The following is a 19,874-nucleotide window of genomic DNA, read 5'->3' as shown; positions in this document are numbered from 1 at the left end:
GCACATAGTTCGAGGCATCACACATCTGCTAGCTTAGTTGGATTTTTACTGAAAAGTGAACACAGCTCACCACTCTCCTGCAGCAGCTTCCTGTTGTGAGGAAGCCCTGACGAGTCGATAACAGAGTGCGGTTAGAAATGCTCAATTCTGTTCTTTTCCCTGTCCACTCTCAATAATAACTGTTATAAACTGGCAGGCAGGACACATATGAACTTTGATTGCATTTCCATGGAGTGATAGTCATACATTTTCATCCTTGAGCTGTGGAACTCTACTGCTCACCAATAAGAACCACAGCAGCTCAACCTCATTGAAAATTTAGACAATCAATTAACCAATCAGGATCTAATGTTTGTTAATTTTTTATGTTCTCTTACAAATCCAAAAACATACAGTGACATTTTTGGGAGTAAAGCTGTTGTCCTCCTGAGAAATCCTGAGCTCCATCTGTGTAAAGGAAATATGTTTTTTTTTTTTTCGAAAGTTTCTGCTTCCTCTGGAGAGTTTCCTCTTTCTTGTCCTGATAGTGGAAACATTTGTAATTATTTTAAAGAAAGCAGCAGTAACTGTTCCCTGGCATCGTGCCGCTATTGCTTATGACCCTCGGCCCAAGATTGGAGTTCTTCTCAGAAAAGACAGAGCAGAGACCCCACAAATAAAAAAAAAAAGTCACACAGTGTTTCTCCACAAAAGGCTCAGATGATCCCCCCCGAAAAAAAAAAAAAATGCATACGTCCCGTATGTGACTGCTAATACCCGTCACATAAGTCTTATCTGAGCGCTCTGCACAGCTGTTCACCTACTTTTCACCATCCTGCACAAAGGGCAGAGGAAGGAGGAGATGGATAGGAGACGAGGGAGAGGAGGAGAAAGATGGGGGGGGCACATGTTGGGAAGATTGCCGGCGATATCACACTTTATCACAGGCCGGAAACAAGTTTTGCAACTGCATTACAAATCTGTTAGCCACAGCACGGAGGTCCAGCGGAGAGCAAGCTTTGCAGAAATAATGGCTAATGTATAAAGAGCCAGAGAAAAAAAAAGACAGTCGTACAGAGAGCGTAAAGAGGCATACAAATCAGTTATATAGTGGTTTATTGTTGCACGCTGATAAGGAAGTATAAAAACTGAAAATTAATGGAGGGAGAGGAGAGACGGGGGGGAAGAGAAAGATGGGGAATTAATAAAATAGCAGAACAAATGTATTAATCCGCTGTGCTGACGCCGCAACAGAAGAATTTAATAACAGCTGAATAAACAAGTCGAACAAATCAGCGTCTGCATTGTCTGCTCCATCGCGTCAGTGGCTGGGTCGCATCGCAGGCGACGGTGGTGAGATGGTAAACCGCCTTAATCGGCTTTACTTCGCCTATAGCGGGAAGTAAGGACACGTGGATGGGTTTTAATTCAACACACACACACACGCACACACACACACATACACTTCAAAGAGAGTGTGTGTGTAGGTGCGCTGGTGTGTTATCAATCGACATAAGATTGAAGTCGACTGATCCTATTAGGTGTCTTTGTTGCACCAGAGCGAACACACACACACACACACACACACACACACACTCACCTGAAAGCGCTTCACACACACACACATGCATGCAAATGAGCTGCACATTAACAAACTCTCTCTCTCTCTGTATGTGTCACACACACGTCGTTGTGTGACTCAGCTGTGTCATATTCACAGTGGAGAGGGAACAGAGCGAGGAGTGCAGAACTAAAGAAACGCCTGTCAGGTTTATTTCTGTCTCTTTCTGCCTCTCGCCCGGGCGACGGCGCGGCAGCGAGCGGAGCTTCGTGCTCTGATCTGCTGCTGTCCCACTTCCCCGTCCTCCCTCTCTCGCTCTCTCTCGCTCCCTGCTCTCCTGCATGATGGCAAAAATGAAGAAAAAACTAAAACTATCAACAATAGACGAGTGCTGCGGCATCCAGCAACAGGAAGCGTCCACCATCCGTCCACATTTCATGACCTCTTGTGGGACTGAAGGCATTTAAGAGATAAAGAGTTTGCTGCTAACCAGAAACCAACAATGTCCCTGCTGTGTGACGACGGAGCACAAATAAGTTCCACCCTCATCGCTCTCTGTTGACTTCCACTGAGTGACTTTGCCTCTGTGACATTTCCATCCGCTTGCAAACAACAGAAAAATGCCCCCAAAATGCTGCTATGCAGAGATTTTTGCACTAGCGACGGTGTAAAGAACCTAAAGCAAAGTTTTTATATGCTGCCGAACTGAAACACAAAAGGGAGGCAGGCAAAAAGCATCAGCCGGAAGAGGTGGAAAACAGGGGCATCGTGACACTCGGCATGGTAACATTATGTGTCCAGGAGCAGGATGATCTTTTGAAATTACGTTAGCAGGTTTATTTTAAAAAGGTGAAAGTGTTATTCCTGCAGGAAATATAGTATCAGATGCTTTCGTGATGATATTGGGTTGTTTGGCTGTTGATAGATTAATGAGTAGAACTCAACGCTTCATTGAAATCTCTGTGGCCTAAACTTGCTGATCTGGAGCTCATCACCACGAAGTTGACGGTGAAAAACGGGAGTCGAGCTTCAATCCAAAGTTCAGTGATTCCAGAGTACAAGAAACAGAAAGGTGGTCGGCAAAAAAAACACAAGAAGCAGGCGTCAGCAAATCAAGAAGTACAAAAAAGGACTGATGTTAGGAAACAAAACGACAAACTGATAAAGAGTAGGCAAATAAAAAAACACAGGCTTTAATTAGCCAGAGACTACGTGATGAAAGAGGGAAAAAGGTGGAAAAAGGACAAAGGGAGGAAGTGAAAAGCAAAACATGACACCGGAGGAAAGAACTACAAAATAAAACAGGAAATAACTAAACCAGGACAGACTGAGAGAGAAAAAAACAAGTGTCTGGAAAGTGTCCACATGCCTCCTTAAAAATGTGGATGTGGTCTGCAGAATCTAGCAGATCTACCTGCAGACCTTTTGCACATTTTACCAGCATTTTGGTACTGATTCAGTTTATTGCGTTCATGATATTGTGTTGACGATTGTTTCCCCTCTCTGATGGTTGTGGTTTTCATTGTGTGACATGACACATTTTGAAATTAATGGCAAGTTATTGGTCTCACTGCAGTTATTATATATTTGGTCCAAACCTTGATGAGTGTCTGTGGTTTAATAAAGAAATATACCGTTAACATGCTGTTGTTTTTAGGTTGACTACCAAAATAAAAGTCACTTATTGGATAAAAAAAGATGACAAAGGCAAGTCTTCAGTGTGTGTGAGCAGTTTTTTTTTTTTTTTTTTTGGTCGCACACTGCAGCAGTAACAGTTTCCTTGTCTGATCCGGCCTGACGAGCTTCCAGAGCCAGAGACAGTTGCTCTTTTCTGCCAGAGACGGATCACAAACACATTGTTCATCGCCGCGGCTGCGCGGTGATGTCACCGCCATCACGGGCAGCCAGAAAAACGTTCTCCTCTCACACTGACTCCAATCTGTTTCCTCACAGTCGGACTTGGACCGGCACATGGAGCAAGTGTGTGTGTGTGTGTGTGTGTGTGTGTGTGTGTGTGTGTTCACCTACTCTCTCTCCTGTATGCATGTATGTGTTTGGTTTCTGTCTTTCTACACGTCTATAAATGGTTATTTGAGGCTCAACGCTTACGTGTAGCTCTGGTATTAGCATCGTTATAGGTTAACGTAAGGGATAAATTTAACCGCGTATCTGTGGTGATTGAGGTTTTGGGGCTATGCGTGAGGGGGGATCGCATTGAGTCACCGACAACCCCTCACAAGTATAGAGGTGTAAAAGAGTGTGAGAATGTGTGTGTGTCTCGCTCTGCCAGGACTGACACTCGGCCGGGCCAGAAGAACCAAACCCAGTAATGAGATCTCACTCCTGGCTCTCCTCCCTGCAGCCATGGCGTCAGCACACACAGAAAAAAAAAAAAAAAAAAAGACATCCTCCAATTAGACACAAAAATATCCATTATGCAAGAGAGAAGCACGCGCAGGGCACAAATATCGACACTGTGATTGGTGTGAAAATGTGTCTGTGAAAAAGAAACCCTTCATGCATAATGAACAGTTGTTTTGTTTTGGGTCATAAAATCCGTATTCTTTCCTCCTGCTGAGGTGAGGACGGATATTCAGGTCAGGAGTGTCGAAGTTACACGAGCTGGTACAGACAGAAGAAATCCGACTCCAGCTTTTCATTATTTTCCAATGAAGCCGATAACGAGCGAAACAAAAAAACGGAATAAATCAAAGATAGTTAAGGATGGGAGAGAATCAAGAAGGTCAGTGGGCTGTGAAAAGAAACAAATCCATGATCAGCAACACAAATAAAAGTCTGTACAAGTCAGAGTTGTTCACAGTAGAAATAGAGCAAAGAAATAAATATTATGTGTATTAATTATGTGTAGGAGAGAATTATTAGTTATTAGTATATCGATCAAAGACGTGAAAGTCGTCACCTCAGCTCACTGTTGTAGACATAAAAAGACTCTTGACTCGAGACATGATGACTCGAACGACTTGTTTGTGTTCATTCTGTGTTTTCAGTTTAGTTTTTTGTATCAGGCTGTCAGTATTTTACTCTTTTAAAGTGAAGGGAAGGAACATTTTTTGAATGGGAGGAAATTACAGATACGTTTGTTACATCATGTCACAATTTGGCAAAAAGGTGAAGACGCGACTGCAGAAACACTCGGGAGGCCGACAGGGTGGGGAACAAAACATTTAGTTTATTTTATGGAAAGTGAAACACAAAAATCATATTATCCCCCCCAAAAAAAACAACAAAGAAAAGCAAAAATACCAAAAACACAAAGAAGCACCACAAAAGCTAAAAGAAAGCATCAACTGAGAGGAAAAAAGCAGAACATAAAGCTGAAAAAAAGACTTTGGACTTACTGATTTGAGTCTCATGTTTGTTTGTTGTATACATCACGTAGAAAATGCAGGACTTTTAATGACAATTAACATATAAAGAACTGTGTATTTTAACCTAATTTATTTTTTAATAACATTACAATATCTGTGATGTGATGTCATGACTCCATGTTTTCTCCAGTGTCTCCCCGTCTGTTTAGAAAGTCCAGTCACCATTAATTGAGTTTTATGTATTATTATTCATTTAATTATCTTAGTAATGCAGTGATTATCTTGATTTTATCTTCTATAACTGTTTCCCTTATAGTATCATCTTTTTCTCATACTGCCATAAAATACATTCACATATCTGAGTGCAAAAGTTTTAAAAGCACTTTTACTTTTTTGCTTCTTTAGTTATTAAAAGTCGTAAAATATGTCTTCAGTATTAGTCGTGGACCTAACGGGGCTGATGACTTTAAACTGGGAAATACAAAACGTAATTTAATAATAAAAAGTACAGCTGGTGCACAGGATATATATATTTTTTATATTACGTTAGACAACATTTCCTGGTGTGACACATCCCACGTGAAAGTATGTGTCGAGAAATATACACAATAAGAGTTGTGAGGCATGACGAGCTATTTCAGGCGACTCTGGAAATAAAACTCTCATTAATATTCTTGAGTCGTGTGACTCACTGTTGGAGCGCTTCTTACGACTTGGATCAGCGTGAAACTCTCAGAGTGAAATCATCGATACAAATGATTAACAACGGTGTTAGAAAAGGTCTTTTTTTTGCGTGTGAGGGAGCGAGCCTGAGTACATAATAACTTTGATGTGGAACTTAACTCTCGACTCCCGAGGAGCAATTTGGCAGGAAGCTCTGAATCACTGAGCCACCTCTGGAGCTGCTTCAGACATCAGATATCAATCTGAGTTGGAGGCTTTAACACCCGGCTTCTTCTTTATTAATGATCTGAGTCACTCTAGAAACATAAAGGGAAAGGTGAGAATTATGGCGGAGTAAAAGTGCCATAATGAAATGAATAAATACACGATTAGATAATCTATTAAATATGTCATTAATTAATTAAAATACCTATTAATTTTATGTAAAGGTATGTATAATTATTTCACGATTTAATTCATTATTTCATGGTCCTGTGTTGCAGCGCTTCATCAATGTCAGTGGGCGGGGCTAAAGCAAATTTAGTCTAATCCATTGCTTTGGTCTGAAGTCTTGAAACCAAAAGAAAAAGAAGAAGTCTTTCAAAACATGGCGGCTATGCTGATGGAGGAGCCCCATGAATTTTCTAGTAAGGGCAAGTTTTTGACATTTTGTCCTGCCTATTAAATTTTGATCAATCCATTCTCTGGAATCAATTTGCCTTGACTTGATGTGCTGGGTAACCAATCAGTTGTTAGGATCCGCCCACCGACTTTGATGGACGAGTTTGACAGATAAAGTAAATTCATGAAGCTCTGCAACACAGGACCATGAAATAATTAAAATAATTAATTAAAATAGTGAAATAATAACATGAAATGAATCAGCACTTTAATGAATTAATGTCACATATTAATCAATTATTTAATGGTGTATTTATTTATTTAATTATGCCACGTTTAGTCCTCCATAGTGAACTACTAATGTCGTAATTAGCACTGAGGTAAACGATCTAAGTCAGCAACAGTGATTCGGCAGCAGCTGATGAAGATCTCCCATCAGTCTTCACTGCAGCTTCGGGTTGTCATCAGTCATATTAAAGAATCCGACTAAAAACGGACTAAAGAATGAACTCCTGACGTCTGCTTGGAGAGATTGCAGATGGATTTAACATTCTCGCACTTTTCAACACTGTAAAGTTGGCGTTCGGCTCATAAAGCTTCTCTCTCAAAACTACAGTTACATGGGATCAGTCGGTCTCTGCAAACTTCAATTCATGCGAACTCCAAAGACTGATTGATATGTTTTTTTTTTTTTTTAAAGTTTGCTTTGCCACAGACGTCCCGGCTTTGTTAGTCCAGCCTGTAAAACCACCAGCTTATCGTCATGAGTGTGAGCAGACGGAGGCCTGGCTCTGTGAGATTAGACGGAGAGAAGGGAAAGATTTTACAATCCAGCCAGTGTTTTATCAAATACAGCATCACAGTACATATTCAGGATATGTTTGTGGAAGTGGCGCAGTGATATGTGAGTATTGTGCTCATATGGTGTGTAAGTTTGCAGCTTTAATACCATGTTTGTGTTATTTCACTTGATTTCTCACCCGAGGAGCTCGTCTCTCCAGCTCAACAGATTTTAGGTGTTATTTAATGCACAGTTTTCTGCCCTGAGGGCTTGTGGACTCTGGATGTTGGAGGTAAAAACATCAAATAAAATGGCACCAGCATGCAGCGGGGCACCTCGGAGGGCACTTTCAATCCAAACAAAACAAAAGACACAAGATAAGCAGCAAGGGATCATGGGAGTTGTTGTCTTCAAAACATTATTAACCAGGAAAATCAAACTACTTGACTCTGTTCATAAAACGTTTTATCTCTCTCTGAAGTTACAGCACAGGCGAATGAATGAAACGCACCGTCGCCTTAAGTTAATTTACGAATTTCTCTGGTTTGAACATTGTTGGAATTATTGATGCTGAAATGTTACATGTTATATCTTTGAGTGTATTCTTAATAAATCTGAGGGTATGGTTTGTAGAGGTCTGGAAATTGTTACATCTTAAGTTTCACCTTGTGACAGAAAACACAGAGAAAACCTTCCGGCGTGAGACGACAGGTTTAACACAGAGGGACCCAGCTGCAGACAGGTAAGGAGCTGAGAGCAGTCCAAAAAAAAAAGTTTAAAATTCAAAGCAAAAGGCAGGAACAAGTACAACATGAGGACGAGGGACGCAAAAGCTGGAAGACGGGACAGGACGATGCGGGAAACACAGAGGTGAAACAGCCAAACCAACATGAGTGAGGTGAAAACACACTGGCTGAAATACACCGAGGCTGATTAACCAACCAGACGCAGGTGTGCACAGAGAGAGGAAGTGGAAAGTGTAACACGACATATAAAGAAGAAGAACTACAAAATAAAATGCTCATATTTCAAAAAGATGACAAGAAGAACACTTTCACATAGTTTACAAAACAGAAAGAGAGACAATTCCTGCGTGTGAATTCTGATTCAAACATGTCGACATTGTTTCAGGAGTGAAAAAAGTCTGTCATCCTAAAACCTGCAGGTGAGTTTTTCCTTCGGGGACGGACAGAACAGAACAGTAACCCACATTATTATTCAGCCGGCAAGAAAGGCACATTTCGTCCGATTGTGTCGCGTTTAAAACACTCGTATCGTTACGCTCGGCGCTCTCGCACCTTTCTCGTTGGTTTTCTCGAGCGCCAGGCGAGTCTATTTCTGTGCGAGCCGTGTGCCGTGCACAGTGGGGAGCGTGCACGTGAGGCAGCTGCTGGCAGGAGACCCAGGAACCTGAAGCACACACACACACACACACACACAGACACACACACATTTATATGGCAGAAACCTGAGCTGGTGACGGCCTCTGGTTGGTTATTTCAGTCCGCAGAGAGACTCTTTGGGGCTTTTGTCTGGCTGCGCGCAGATACAAACTGAAAGATATTTATTATCACAATCCAACATTTGCTTTCTCAAAACTGTGCTCTGGTTAGTCAGCCATAGTATAGTTATATTTTGTGTATGACACAACTAAATGTGGTGATAAACAACCAAAAAAAAGCTCCTTCGTGGTGTTCTGGCTTTGCAGACAGATGTCGACATGTTTCTGCTCTATAAGTTTTTATTAAGAGCTATAAAATATGAGCATAAAGGTGACAGCAGCAGTAAAAACAAAAGAATTAGAGCCGTAGTTCGACGTTCACTCAGATTTCTCTCTTCGTTTAATGAACTCTAATGAGGATTTGTGCTAATGAAACACTTAATCGCACCATAAATCTCTCAGTCATTCGGTCGCCCGTCAGTCGGTGCTAGTTTTTTGGTTAATACGCCGTCCTCTTCGTTGACGGTTGCTAATGAGCTCTGCCGAGAAAGAAAACTTACATCACGCTTTACATATTATGTAACGGGGCGATATGAGAGTAAATCAGTGGGGAATATGTGCTGAAATATAAACAGGTTCATTAGTTTGTGGGAGAAACTCTTTGTACATAACAAACACCAACAACCTCGTTTCAGATACTTGATATTCATATAACATAAATTAATTTGGTTCCAATTTAAGATGTTATTTGGAGAGAAGACCTGATTGTTTAATGTAAAACATAATTAAATGCAAGCCGTGACCTCTGCATATAGTTATGTTAGTGTTGGAGAGGATAGCTTGCTCTGCTTCCTCCGAAATCTTAGCGAGCCTACAGGATCACATGGTCGGATGTGAGCAGTGTCATCTTAACGATCTGAAATATGGGTTTCATCTTATTTTACAGGTCTTTTTTTTTTTTTTTTTTATCTTATTTTGTTTTTGTTACTGGGAACAGCGTCTCTGTTCAGCCTGATCGGGCAGAAGCTGATTTTGTGATTATGGAAGATGCACAAAAGACTGAGAGTTGGCTGCTTTACAAGCAAAACATTTAAATTAGCCGGCCAAAAAACAAAGCTGTGTGTCAGAATAAACGTCTTCTTTTCTCGTTTTTGGAATTCAGTGTCCAAGTTATCGAAGATTTCTGCAACCTCACATGACCTCATGACCTCAGTTCAACAACACACAGTCAAACACCAACAATCAATCCACCTATAATCTAAAACTGTTTATCTCAGAGGATTGTGGGGGGTTCAATTCTAACCCAGCTGTAAGAAAGCCACACAGACACAGTGAGATCATAAAGACCCAGAATAAACGGTAGCAAAGTATATTTCTGTCAAAACTTCACGTTTTTTTTATGCTCATTCTTCTATTTCTCTCCCGTCACAATGCTGTGATTAGCTTTCTGTACAAGAACCTCTTGATTAACATGAGGAAAACTTCATATTTTAGCTTATACTACCTGTTTTGGTCACCACAAACATGGCTGGAAATTGTCCCGAGGTGCCCTTTAAAATATTCAGTGGTACAATGTGCAAGAAATTTGAAACGCCGCTAATCCCTCGTCACAGATATCCAGTGGGTTCACGTTCGCAAATATCAAAGAGCAGACACAAAGTGCATTGACCGGTTTGGATGCATCTTCTCTTTCTTCTCCACCATCTTCTTCGACTCCCGATATGAAAGTCAGGTAATAAACATGTGATGTAAAGTTGACAAGACATTTGTGTCTGTGTGGACGCATCAGTGGTTTGCAGAAACGTTAGCTAACATTTCATCCTGATGACTCGGCCTGCAGTTCGAACCGTTGCACCACCGCGCTGCCCTACATGAATCATAATCAGATTTCACACTCACATATTTACAAATATACGCTGAGACTGAAATAGTTGCAGCTCTGCAGGCACAGACATGCAGACAAACACACGATCCGGACGCCTGGTGCGTGACCCACAATGTGAGAACTCACACTCACACATCGAAGCGATCAAAGCATTACCAGTCGAGCCACAAAGGAAAGTTGTGTATTTGAATGATAACATCCCTAAATATACACAGTGAATCCATACAGTACAGTACACACACACACACACACACACACACACACACACACACACTGGTCCCTCAAGTATAGCAGGCTGACTCAGAGCGATGGCCTGTTTGTGTTTCAGAGTATTTGTGTGTAAGGACAGAAACCTCCGGGCTAAAAACACTGGACACCTGTTCCCTGGATCCCACTGGGAGAAATTCCACCCCTCAGTCACCGTCTGTCTGTGTGTGTGTGTGTGTGTGTGTGTGTGTGTGTGTGTGTGTGTGTGTGTGTGTGTGTGTGTGTGCGCGTGAACCTGTGTCAGTAACAAGAATGTTGACACCGGACTTTTCAGTCTCACGTGGACGCCATGCGACATCACTTCCTTTACGACCTTTCCCTATTTAAAGGCCGGTGTGGAGCCAGCGAGGCTTCATCAGGGGGATTAAACCAAAGTCCTCGCACTCTTCACACCAGCCGCTCACCCACTGACCGACTGAAGATCTGGAAGGCTCCGGATGTTTCTGTGAGGATCCAGCCCGGCTATAAAGGCTGAGACGAACGGACTTGTGCGAGTGAGGAGTTCTTGAGATTCAAACCTGGAACAAAAAGAATCTAAATATCCGTTCAGACAAAAGTAGCTTTTGCCAGAACCAGTTTTAAAAAACAGCGTGACGCTGGACTTTTCGTACTTTGGACGTCTACAGACGTGGGAATTCTTCGCAAGGTTTTATCAAAAACTTTCAACAAGGATATTAATTTCTAGCATCCCATCACCATGAGCAGCGGTGGGACCACCACAGTTTCACCAAAGGAGCCGCAAGCTTTCAAACGGGCGGTGCGGAAGATAAAATGTGCAGCCATGGTGGCCAACTTGGCCAAGAGCTGGCAGGGCTGGGCCAACGAACACAGCAACAAACAGGAAACCATCCCGACCGGCTGGATGCCTTCATCGGTTATAGAGGAAGACAAAAAAGATCACGTGGTCAAACTTACCGTCACGCCACGTGTCATCACAGTAGACGCCGGCGACGACAGCGGGAGTAAGATCCGAGCCTGTTCTGTGACCAAGACTGTCCAGCCCAAACTCAGCGAGTGCGGCGGCATCGACTTGGTCAACGCCATCAAAGGCAAGATGGAGTCCGGTCCGGAGGAGAGCAAGCCGTTCCTCGGGAATGAGTCGCCAACGCGGAGGCGCCAAATGAGGGCTCTACAGAGCGCGGGGGGAAGCGTCGGGGTCATCCAAGACAGGAAGCTGATGCTCCAGGAGAAGAAGCTGGGGTCCAGGAGCAGCAGTGTTGACACGGAGGACAGCGGGCTCGGAGAGGAGGTCGGGCTCAGCGACAACGGTGAACCGAAATCTGAGCAGAGCGACATCCAGCCCAAGAAACAGAGCAACAGGCCCAAGGTAGAGTGACAGAACCGCTCAAGAACCACTGTGTGATTTGTCCATTTTGGGCCGTTGTAGAAACAAACACAGCCATGCAACACGGTGGGAAGGGACGGCTCACACTGCAGATATAAAGTGTAGGCTAACAAAAGCACAGCAATTCTCAGTATCATGTCATTAAACACACAAATATAATTATTAATATTAAATCCCATTTCTGCCATTAGATCCCCCTTTAATCCTCCAGTGGACCTTTAAAGCCACACCAACCATATTTTCATACGAAAGGTACAATATGTAATAAATGGTCACCTGTCACCAGAGTGACAGCTAACTCCTGCAAACTGTAGCAGGTAAGCTAGGCTTAGCTGGTTAGCCCAGTTAGCCATGCAGCTAGCAGTCCTGACTGAAAGTGCTGGTTAGTATGCTAACTTAAGATATCTCTGTCCAGACTGTTGATTATAACCCAGCGTTTAGCCTCTTTTGCCGTATTGTTTTGGTTTTACAGTACAAGTCCCCACAAGAGACAGCTGCTCAACTAAATAAACCAAACAGACCAGTAGCTAGCTGGTAAACATAGCTGAGAATTCAGCTGCTAAAGAAAAAAACAGTTCTCACAGTTTGTTCCGCTGCAGCTTTAAATCAACTTAAAATAGCACTCATGACAAATTTAATTCAATACTAGTGAATATGAGACAAGCATTTGAACTGGCCAGCTTGCCAGAGACACTCAGGCATGATTTATATTTGTTCTGTGCTACAATTTCCAATTAGCATTTTCCACCTGTGTAGATGTGTCGTGACATGTTCCAGTTATTTGTTGTTTTTTTTTAAAAGATGGTGACACTGATGACATTAAAATGGATACAAATAGAGTAAAAGAAGTATTTAAAAAATATTCAACATTTGTCAGCATGCAACTCACATCTGATTTCACATCTGATCATTGATTTCACTGATGGGCCTTTAAAATCTCCAAGCAGCTAAAATATTAGCTGCAGAGGATGGAAGCTGCTTTGTAATTCCTCCTTACAAAGAACGGAGAGACAAGCGGAGACACAGCGATGGCAGAAAAGGCCAAACACTTCATCTCTGGCTAACATCCAAACCTCTTATGCTGTGATAGAGGTCGTTAGAGAATTGGTCCTTTGTACAGTTTAGTGTTGTTGGTGACAGGCTTATAGACGACCTAAAGAGCACAGCTACAGAAGTCAAACCTTACATGATTCCTCTTTTTTTAAAAAGTATGAGACGGTGTTTTCACCAGACACCGCCTGCTTTTTCTACAACCACAATAAGCGATGCTGCTGTCCCCGAGTCAAACACACAGTGGAGGACAAACCCTTTAAATCAGAGCTCAAATATTCACAAACAAGTTTCAGCAGAAGTCTCTTTGATGTCACCTGAAGAAATCCAAAACCAAAGAGCAGAACAGTTTCACAACTCCGACTCTGAACTGTCTCCTAAAAAAGGCAGAGGAGCCGGCACACATGTCGAGGGGATCGCCAGAGAGCGAGTCCAACTCGTAAAAAAAGGCCCAAGCTGGACGGAGCGGCAACGCAATATACGTAAATAAAAATAGTCACGCTCTCAGACGCGTCCTCCACCCTGACCTTCAGGTGGAGCAGGGTGAAGGCAGAGAGACCGACGCTGTGACGGGAAGAATTCAGAGAAAGATGAGAAACCCTCGACAGAATTTAAAGATACTTATTATGCTTTTATTCATATTTATATGAGTAGCCAATCAGTCCATCAGTACTGTTTTATTACAGCTGATGCATTTTGGCTAGATTTTAACAAATGTTGGCCACAGGTTTACAGATCTGTCTCTTCAGCTGCAGGATGCTCGACTTCTTCACCAGCTACTTGTTAACTTTGTCTTTTCCCTGTCTAAGAGTTTTATAGATGCAGCAGGATTTACTTCTAACAGGTCCAGTCGCCTCAGTATAACACGAGCTGGATGTCTGGGTATCTTCACTAACATTTTGTCTTTCCACTGTTGCTGGGCATGTTGCACTCAGTGGGTTGTATTTTGGCTCTTTTCTCTAAAAAAAAACGTCTGTCTGCTGCTTCTGGGAACAATTTTGATGAACCAAAACAGTCAAGTGGCACAAAATGAGACACTAAAAAGTTCTGACTCTGACCTGACAAACAACTCCGCTCGTGCCACACGTGGTTTCAGCTCCACGATCCAATAAATATATTGATGATACAGCATTAAAGGGGCATTCTGTGGTTTTGGAGAAGAAATTTAAACAGAATCTTTATATTTCCGATACAAATGAGGTAATAATACCAACTAAAAAAACATCCATGCTTCCATAAGTGAATAAAACAAGCTTTTGCTCAGAGGAAAATAAGGTGGCAGGGTCCGCCACATAGTTGTCAGCTCGTTTGTTCAGTCAGCGACAATCTTTCTTTTCTGATTAACGTTTCCTCCCCGAGACAACAGAGACCATAATGTGAAATGCTCCATTATGAAATTGTGCAATTTAGCTGATTTGATAAATAATTTAACTTGAGCAACTCCACAGAATCAGTAGTGACATCACTTAAACATCTAATTATTATAAAGTATGTAATACTTGAATTACACTGATGTCATAAGCAGCATTTAAACATGTTTGTTTTTGAGTATTTTACATATTGTTGAGTGGAATAATCTACTATTATTGGTTATATTTTATAAGCCATAGGTTTTGAATGAAAACTTTGATCTGAGAGACAACAAGTCACTTCAACCAGCGGGAAAATATAATGTTTCTCTCTGAAATGCAGTAAAGGTTGATGTTTAAACCACCTTACAATGGAAATACTCAAGTAATACACGAGTACTTTTAATATATGTTACTATCAGGCAGCAGAAAGATCATAGCAACAAATGCTGAGAACTAAAAGGGGGGAAACAGGAGCATTATAACTTTAAAGGTTCACAGAGTTTCGACGAAGGTCTTCACTTTTCACGGAGCAAATTCCAAAGAGATACGGTGACACTGATCTGAAGGCCGGGCATGCTGTGGAAAATACCAGGAGAGGTGGAAGGAGGGGGGAGAACCGGAGGAGGAGGAGGAGGACAGAGAGGGGGAGAAAAGATTAAATAGGAAGTAGAAGAAGAAGATTTTGATGACAGAGGGAAGACAGGAGGAAGGAGGGATGAGATTTCAGATCATTAAAAGTTACAACCGTAGATGAAAAAGTTCTGACGAGCTGTTCAGAACCAACACACCCTGCACTGGTTTTTTAAAAAAACCTATTAATGGACTCCAGAGGATGTAAATGTGTTCGTGCCTGCTTGTGTATATGACCAGAGACAGATTTTTTCCATTAGTGTATGTGGCCGGGCGCATAGCAAAGGCCAGCACGGGGATCAATTACAGCGACTAGTTTATTTAAAGATTGTGGGGTCATTAATCAATGTTTATACACCGGCAGAAGGGGGCGGGGCCAATGCAGACTTGATCTGAGGGAAATGACAGCAAAATAGTTTAAACAGAGAAAACAACGAGCTGTTCGAGACGGGAAACAGCAGGGGTTGTGGGAAATGTGGTTCAATTGTCAGGCCACACGTTTAATAAAAAGACAATGTGCAGGTTTTTGCAGCAGAGTCAAAGATATCCTGAATGTTAAGGCCAATTTAAGGACGGGTGCTCGACACTTCTGATGAAAACCTGTCGGCAGAAATAAAACATTTTGCTGCGACAAAATGGTTTTCAGCCCGTCTCCATGATTACCAGGCTGCCGGGTTTGTAGTCCTGTCACACTGCCCGACAAAATATGGCGTCGTTTGTGACATCACAACATTTTTCATGTGCATGACACGAAAGAAAATATGGGCAGCGACTCTTTTTCCAGATGAAAACACATTTCCATCAAGCGAGCGCCCTACCATAATCCCTTCTTTAGCCTCTAGTATGTTTAAAGCCCAGAAATGCTGGACCCTACATTTCCCATCATGCAACACTGTGTAGATTCACTCAAGCTTCATATTCTCAGCGCTGCAGTGTTCTGCTCAATATTTGTGTTAATTAAGTTCCAGTCAAAGTTACACTCATGACATCACTGTGACATCACCGGGGTTATCTCCTCAGACGTGACGGAGCTCCTCCGAAGCCACAGAGGCCGAACCAAAAGCAAGACGAGAGGCCGGCAGGCGAAAGAAACAAAAGGCGAGATTTTGTAACAAAGCTGAGGTCCAAATACAAAATCCAGAAATACAAAATGCAAGTTAGGAAAGGAAACAAAAACTGTTTTGCTCTGCTCGTTTGTTCATGATAAATTCATCACATGCTCTGATGTTAACCGTCCCACCATCCTTTATCTGCAGATCAAGATTGCCACCACGGGTGACATCAAAAGCCGCTGGCAGCAGTGGTCCGAGCAGCACATTGAGGGCCAGAAGCTCAACCCCTTCAGCGAGGAGTTCGACTACGAGTTCTCCATGGCCCAGCGCCTCCGCAAGGGCGACTCCGGCTACGGTCGGCCCAAAGAGGGGTCCAGGACGGCGGAGAGGGGCGACAGGGCGCAGAAACACATCTACAGGGAGATGGAGGAGATGGTGTGGATCATCAAAGACATGGGCTTCAAGGACAAAGAGGGGAGGACCATCATATCATTCGGCCGACTCTTCGACCGCTACGTGAAGATCTCGGACAAGGTGGTGGGCATCCTGCTGCGCTGCCGCAAACACAAGATGCTGGACTTCGAAGGCGAGATGCTGTGGAAGGGACAGGACGACCACATCATCATCACAGTGAGGGACTGAGGACGGACAGGATGTCTTACGAACACTTAACACACGTGAGCTCAGCTGGAGGAACAATGCTAGCAGTGCTAACAGCGATGCTACACAGGAGAAAAGGAAGGAAGAGAGACAGAAACCTGGAAGGAAACTGTAGATTTATTAGCAGAAACGCTGGAAACAAAACTAGTCATAAATTATTAAAAGGCATGTGAGCGCACATGTGGAGGCCACACACACACACACACACACACACACTCAGCAGACTCATTAGTTCTTCTCATATACCTGACAGGTCACCCGGTGAAAGGGAAGCTATCTTTAGCATGCTAACCATGCTCGCCTTGCTAACCACGCTTCATACTAGAAGCCACGACAATCCTCCACCATGTGAGTCACGCCGGAGAGCTCGACCCGGACTGAGACTGGAGAAACTCATCAATCACAGACACACTCGAGCTACAGACGCTCTGTTCGCTCCTCTACGCTAAAAAAAAAAAAAAAAAAAGTCCACGTCACAGAATATCTGAACGTTCTGGTGTTTCAGAAAAATGAAATAATGAAGCAGCAGATGTGACCAACATGTTGTTTTTCTTCCTCTTTTTCCTCCTTTTTTGGTTATTTGTGAAAATTGGTAGAATAAATGAATGAAGGATAAATTAACACCCAGTTATGATTTATTTTTTCTTATTATTACATGCAGATTTTGTTCGGGATTTAAATGTATGTTTGTCAAATTTGAAATGAAATAACAAAAACACCTCCCGGCAAAATATTGTTTGAGAAATAAGTGCATGTTCAGCAAACAGTCTGAACTATCTCAAGTGAAATCAAATCAGACGGTCCGGCTCGCTGTCTTTAGTTCAGTTACAGTTCACCACCTTTTCTGTTTACTTTCATTTAACCATTAAAAAGTGATGCATTATTATGGGTTAAATTAAGGCGATGCTTATCCACTCACGCTGTTTGGACCGGTCCAGGCTGATATGCATAAAAAGTACTTTAACTACACTCAAGTACAATTTTGTGTGCGGGTCTTTTATTTTGAAATTGTGGTACTGCTACTAAAGGATCTGTGCACTTCTTCTTCCATCGCTGACACTTTGTCTGGTGCTGATCGTCCTGATGAGGAGCTCGAGCTCAGAAACAGAAATCTTAACTCTTTATTTATGTCTGAAAACATTTTGTCTGTTGCGTTTATGTGCGATGTGTGATATCGTTGACATACACGATTGTATAGTGACATTTTATTTTACCTCATTTTAACATTGTGGACGTGTACACTGTATTATTGTGTTAAATCAAACTTAGAGGTGCTTTTGAAATATTTTCTTCTTTCAAAGTGAAAGCCCTGTGCGTCTTCTTCAGAAGAACCATTCTGTAAAAAAAAAAAAAATGTGTCTTTTAGTGTTGAGACTGTGAAATTCTGCAATTTTGGGTTAGCTGAGTGTGAATATAGGCTACACGTGAATCAATAAAACAATTTAAGTTCTGATCCTGTTTTCCTTTTGAGAGTGCTGACAGACGGCTGCCCTGACAGGTTCCATCCACAGAAAAATATTAGTTCAGCAATTTATGCTAAAATCATAAATACAACAACAACCACAAACAGCAGAAGAATAAAAAAACATGTGAGTTGCGTCATTAAGAGTTCAAACTTTACATTTCTGCACGGCGGGCTCGATAAACTTCGGTGTCTTGGATGCGTCCCCGCTGTGTGTTCTCATTCACTGATGTCACTGTTGCAGTGAAATCCGGGCGACACACTCTGAGAAGTCTACCGAGCTGCAAGAAAAATCCTCTGGGATGTTTCCAGAAGTTCGTGCCAGAGCCTTTAAGCGCTCGCTGATACTGCAGTGAGACGGTCTTAAGCCCTTGTGGACTCTGTGGCTTGTCAGTCCAGACACTGTGAACAAATTCACCCACCACCATCACAACTCCTTTACTACCAGGGCGTCCCTCAGCAGAGACGAGTGGAGGAGGTGTGAGGCCATTTATTATAACCTGATGTCTGCAGGTTCAGTGTAACATACCACAAGTAATAACTGAGGTTGTTTTAACCCTTTAAACCTCAACGCCTAACGCTAACCCTTAAGACATTCAGAACAACCACAGAGCCACTACTGCACTAATTGTGAAAGAATATAATCTTATTTTATATAAAATTAAACAGCAGAAGCTGGGTTACAACATGTAAAAAACATGTTTATATGACCCAAACACAGCCCAGACACGACTCAGATTAACAGCTAAACATCAAACTTCATGAATCACACTAACCCTAGAAAATTAGCTTGGGGCTTAAAATTAGCAGGCTGCTTTTTTGACAATGTGCTTTGGACTTGGCTAGTTAACGCTGCTGTAAGCGCTGTCGACGTTTTAGCAAACTTCCTGTTAGTGTTGCAGTGAACAATCCCCTCTGTCACCTCATGAACCCAGAGCGGTAATCGCCAGACACACCGTAGCAGCAAACAGGAGGATCCTCCTGACTGGATAAAGTGGGCAGAGTATATATTTTCTTGTTTACTGTACGAGCAGGGCATAAATTAACTATGAAAAATATCACTAACAGCAGCTTTGAGTCACCTTACAAGTTGTTAATATATGAAATAGAAGTGGAGGTGTACATAGAGGAGGTAGACAAAGGTGATACAAAGCAGTACTATAGTATTTAAGGAGTGTTGAGTGGAGGAGAGGAGGACACCACATCGCCATATTTTCTCATTTTTTCTGTGTTCGAAACCTTTAAATGTCAAACGGGCAGACAGTGATGCAGCAGGGGGCGCTACAGCCGACAGCCTGTCGGGTGGATGAGAGTGTGTGTTTGTCGAAGCACAACTCTTTTCCTGTACGGTGTCAGTGTCTGAGTGAGGTGGAACATGCTGTTGTTTGGAATTGTAATTTCCCCCGTCGAGGAAAAATGATTTATGTCTCAATTTGCTTTTGTGCAGCATCTGAGGGCCTCCTGCTGCTTCCAGACCAAATATAGTGTGTGAAATTTGTCTTTTCTAGCCTTGTGTATGCAAGTCACGCTAGCACTCGCACATGTGTGTGTATACGTGTGTGTGTGTGTGTGTGTGTGATGTGGTTTCTTCTTCGTCCGTCAGTCTGCGCATGTGCATGCAAGTCATGCCTTTGCCTCGGTGAGTGTGTGTGTGCCTAGTGTGACCTGACTTGCTGTCACGCAATTGCTTTGTGTGTGTGTGTGAGTGTGTGTGTGTGTGTGAGAGAGAGAGAGAGAGAGAGAGAGAGACCTTAATACAAGCTGATCAGTTTGGTCGCCAGGGAGTCTGGACGTCT

At 42.5% G+C, this 19,874-nt stretch overlaps 1 protein-coding gene and 1 long non-coding RNA gene across 3 annotated transcripts; one reads left to right on the top strand and one right to left on the bottom strand.

Annotated features, from left to right (window-relative positions):
* Positions 1–6,450: 6,450 nt before the first annotated feature.
* LOC119021510 lies at positions 6,451–7,834 on the bottom strand. Its single transcript, XR_005075619.1, has 3 exons — positions 7,600–7,834; positions 7,134–7,280; positions 6,451–6,944 (listed from the first exon to the last, which is right to left on the bottom strand). It is a non-coding gene; the product is annotated as an uncharacterized LOC119021510 (long non-coding RNA).
* Positions 7,835–10,866: 3,032 nt separating this feature from the next.
* On the top strand, positions 10,867–18,069 carry abraa (actin binding Rho activating protein a). Of its 2 annotated transcripts, XM_037099823.1 has the most exons (3): positions 10,867–11,083; positions 11,120–11,854; positions 16,161–18,069. In XM_037099823.1, exons 2-3 carry the CDS (start codon positions 11,225–11,227, stop codon positions 16,596–16,598), a joined length of 1,068 nt encoding a protein of 355 aa, XP_036955718.1. In that variant the 5' UTR covers positions 10,867–11,083; positions 11,120–11,224; the 3' UTR covers positions 16,599–18,069. The 2 variants fall into 2 exon arrangements, with proteins under 2 accessions (XP_036955718.1, XP_036955717.1); XM_037099822.1 differs by having other exon boundaries at positions 10,867–11,854.
* Positions 18,070–19,874: the final 1,805 nt, after the last annotated feature.

Source organism: Acanthopagrus latus, chromosome 6, assembly GCF_904848185.1.
Source record: "Acanthopagrus latus isolate v.2019 chromosome 6, fAcaLat1.1, whole genome shotgun sequence".
NCBI classification, from domain to species: Eukaryota; Metazoa; Chordata; class Actinopteri; order Spariformes; family Sparidae; genus Acanthopagrus; species Acanthopagrus latus.
The sequence above is the reverse complement of the archived record's forward strand: the minus strand, read 5'-3'. Positions and strand labels throughout refer to the sequence as shown.

Bases quoted from the DNA above. Each gene is read 5' to 3' on its own strand.
- abraa (XM_037099823.1), top strand. From the start codon at position 11,225: ATGAGCAGCGGTGGGACCACCACAGTTTCACCAAAGGAGCCGCAAGCT. The intron at 11,855-16,160 runs GTAGAGTGACAG...CTTTATCTGCAG, and splicing joins AACAGAGCAACAGGCCCAAG to ATCAAGATTGCCACCACGGG.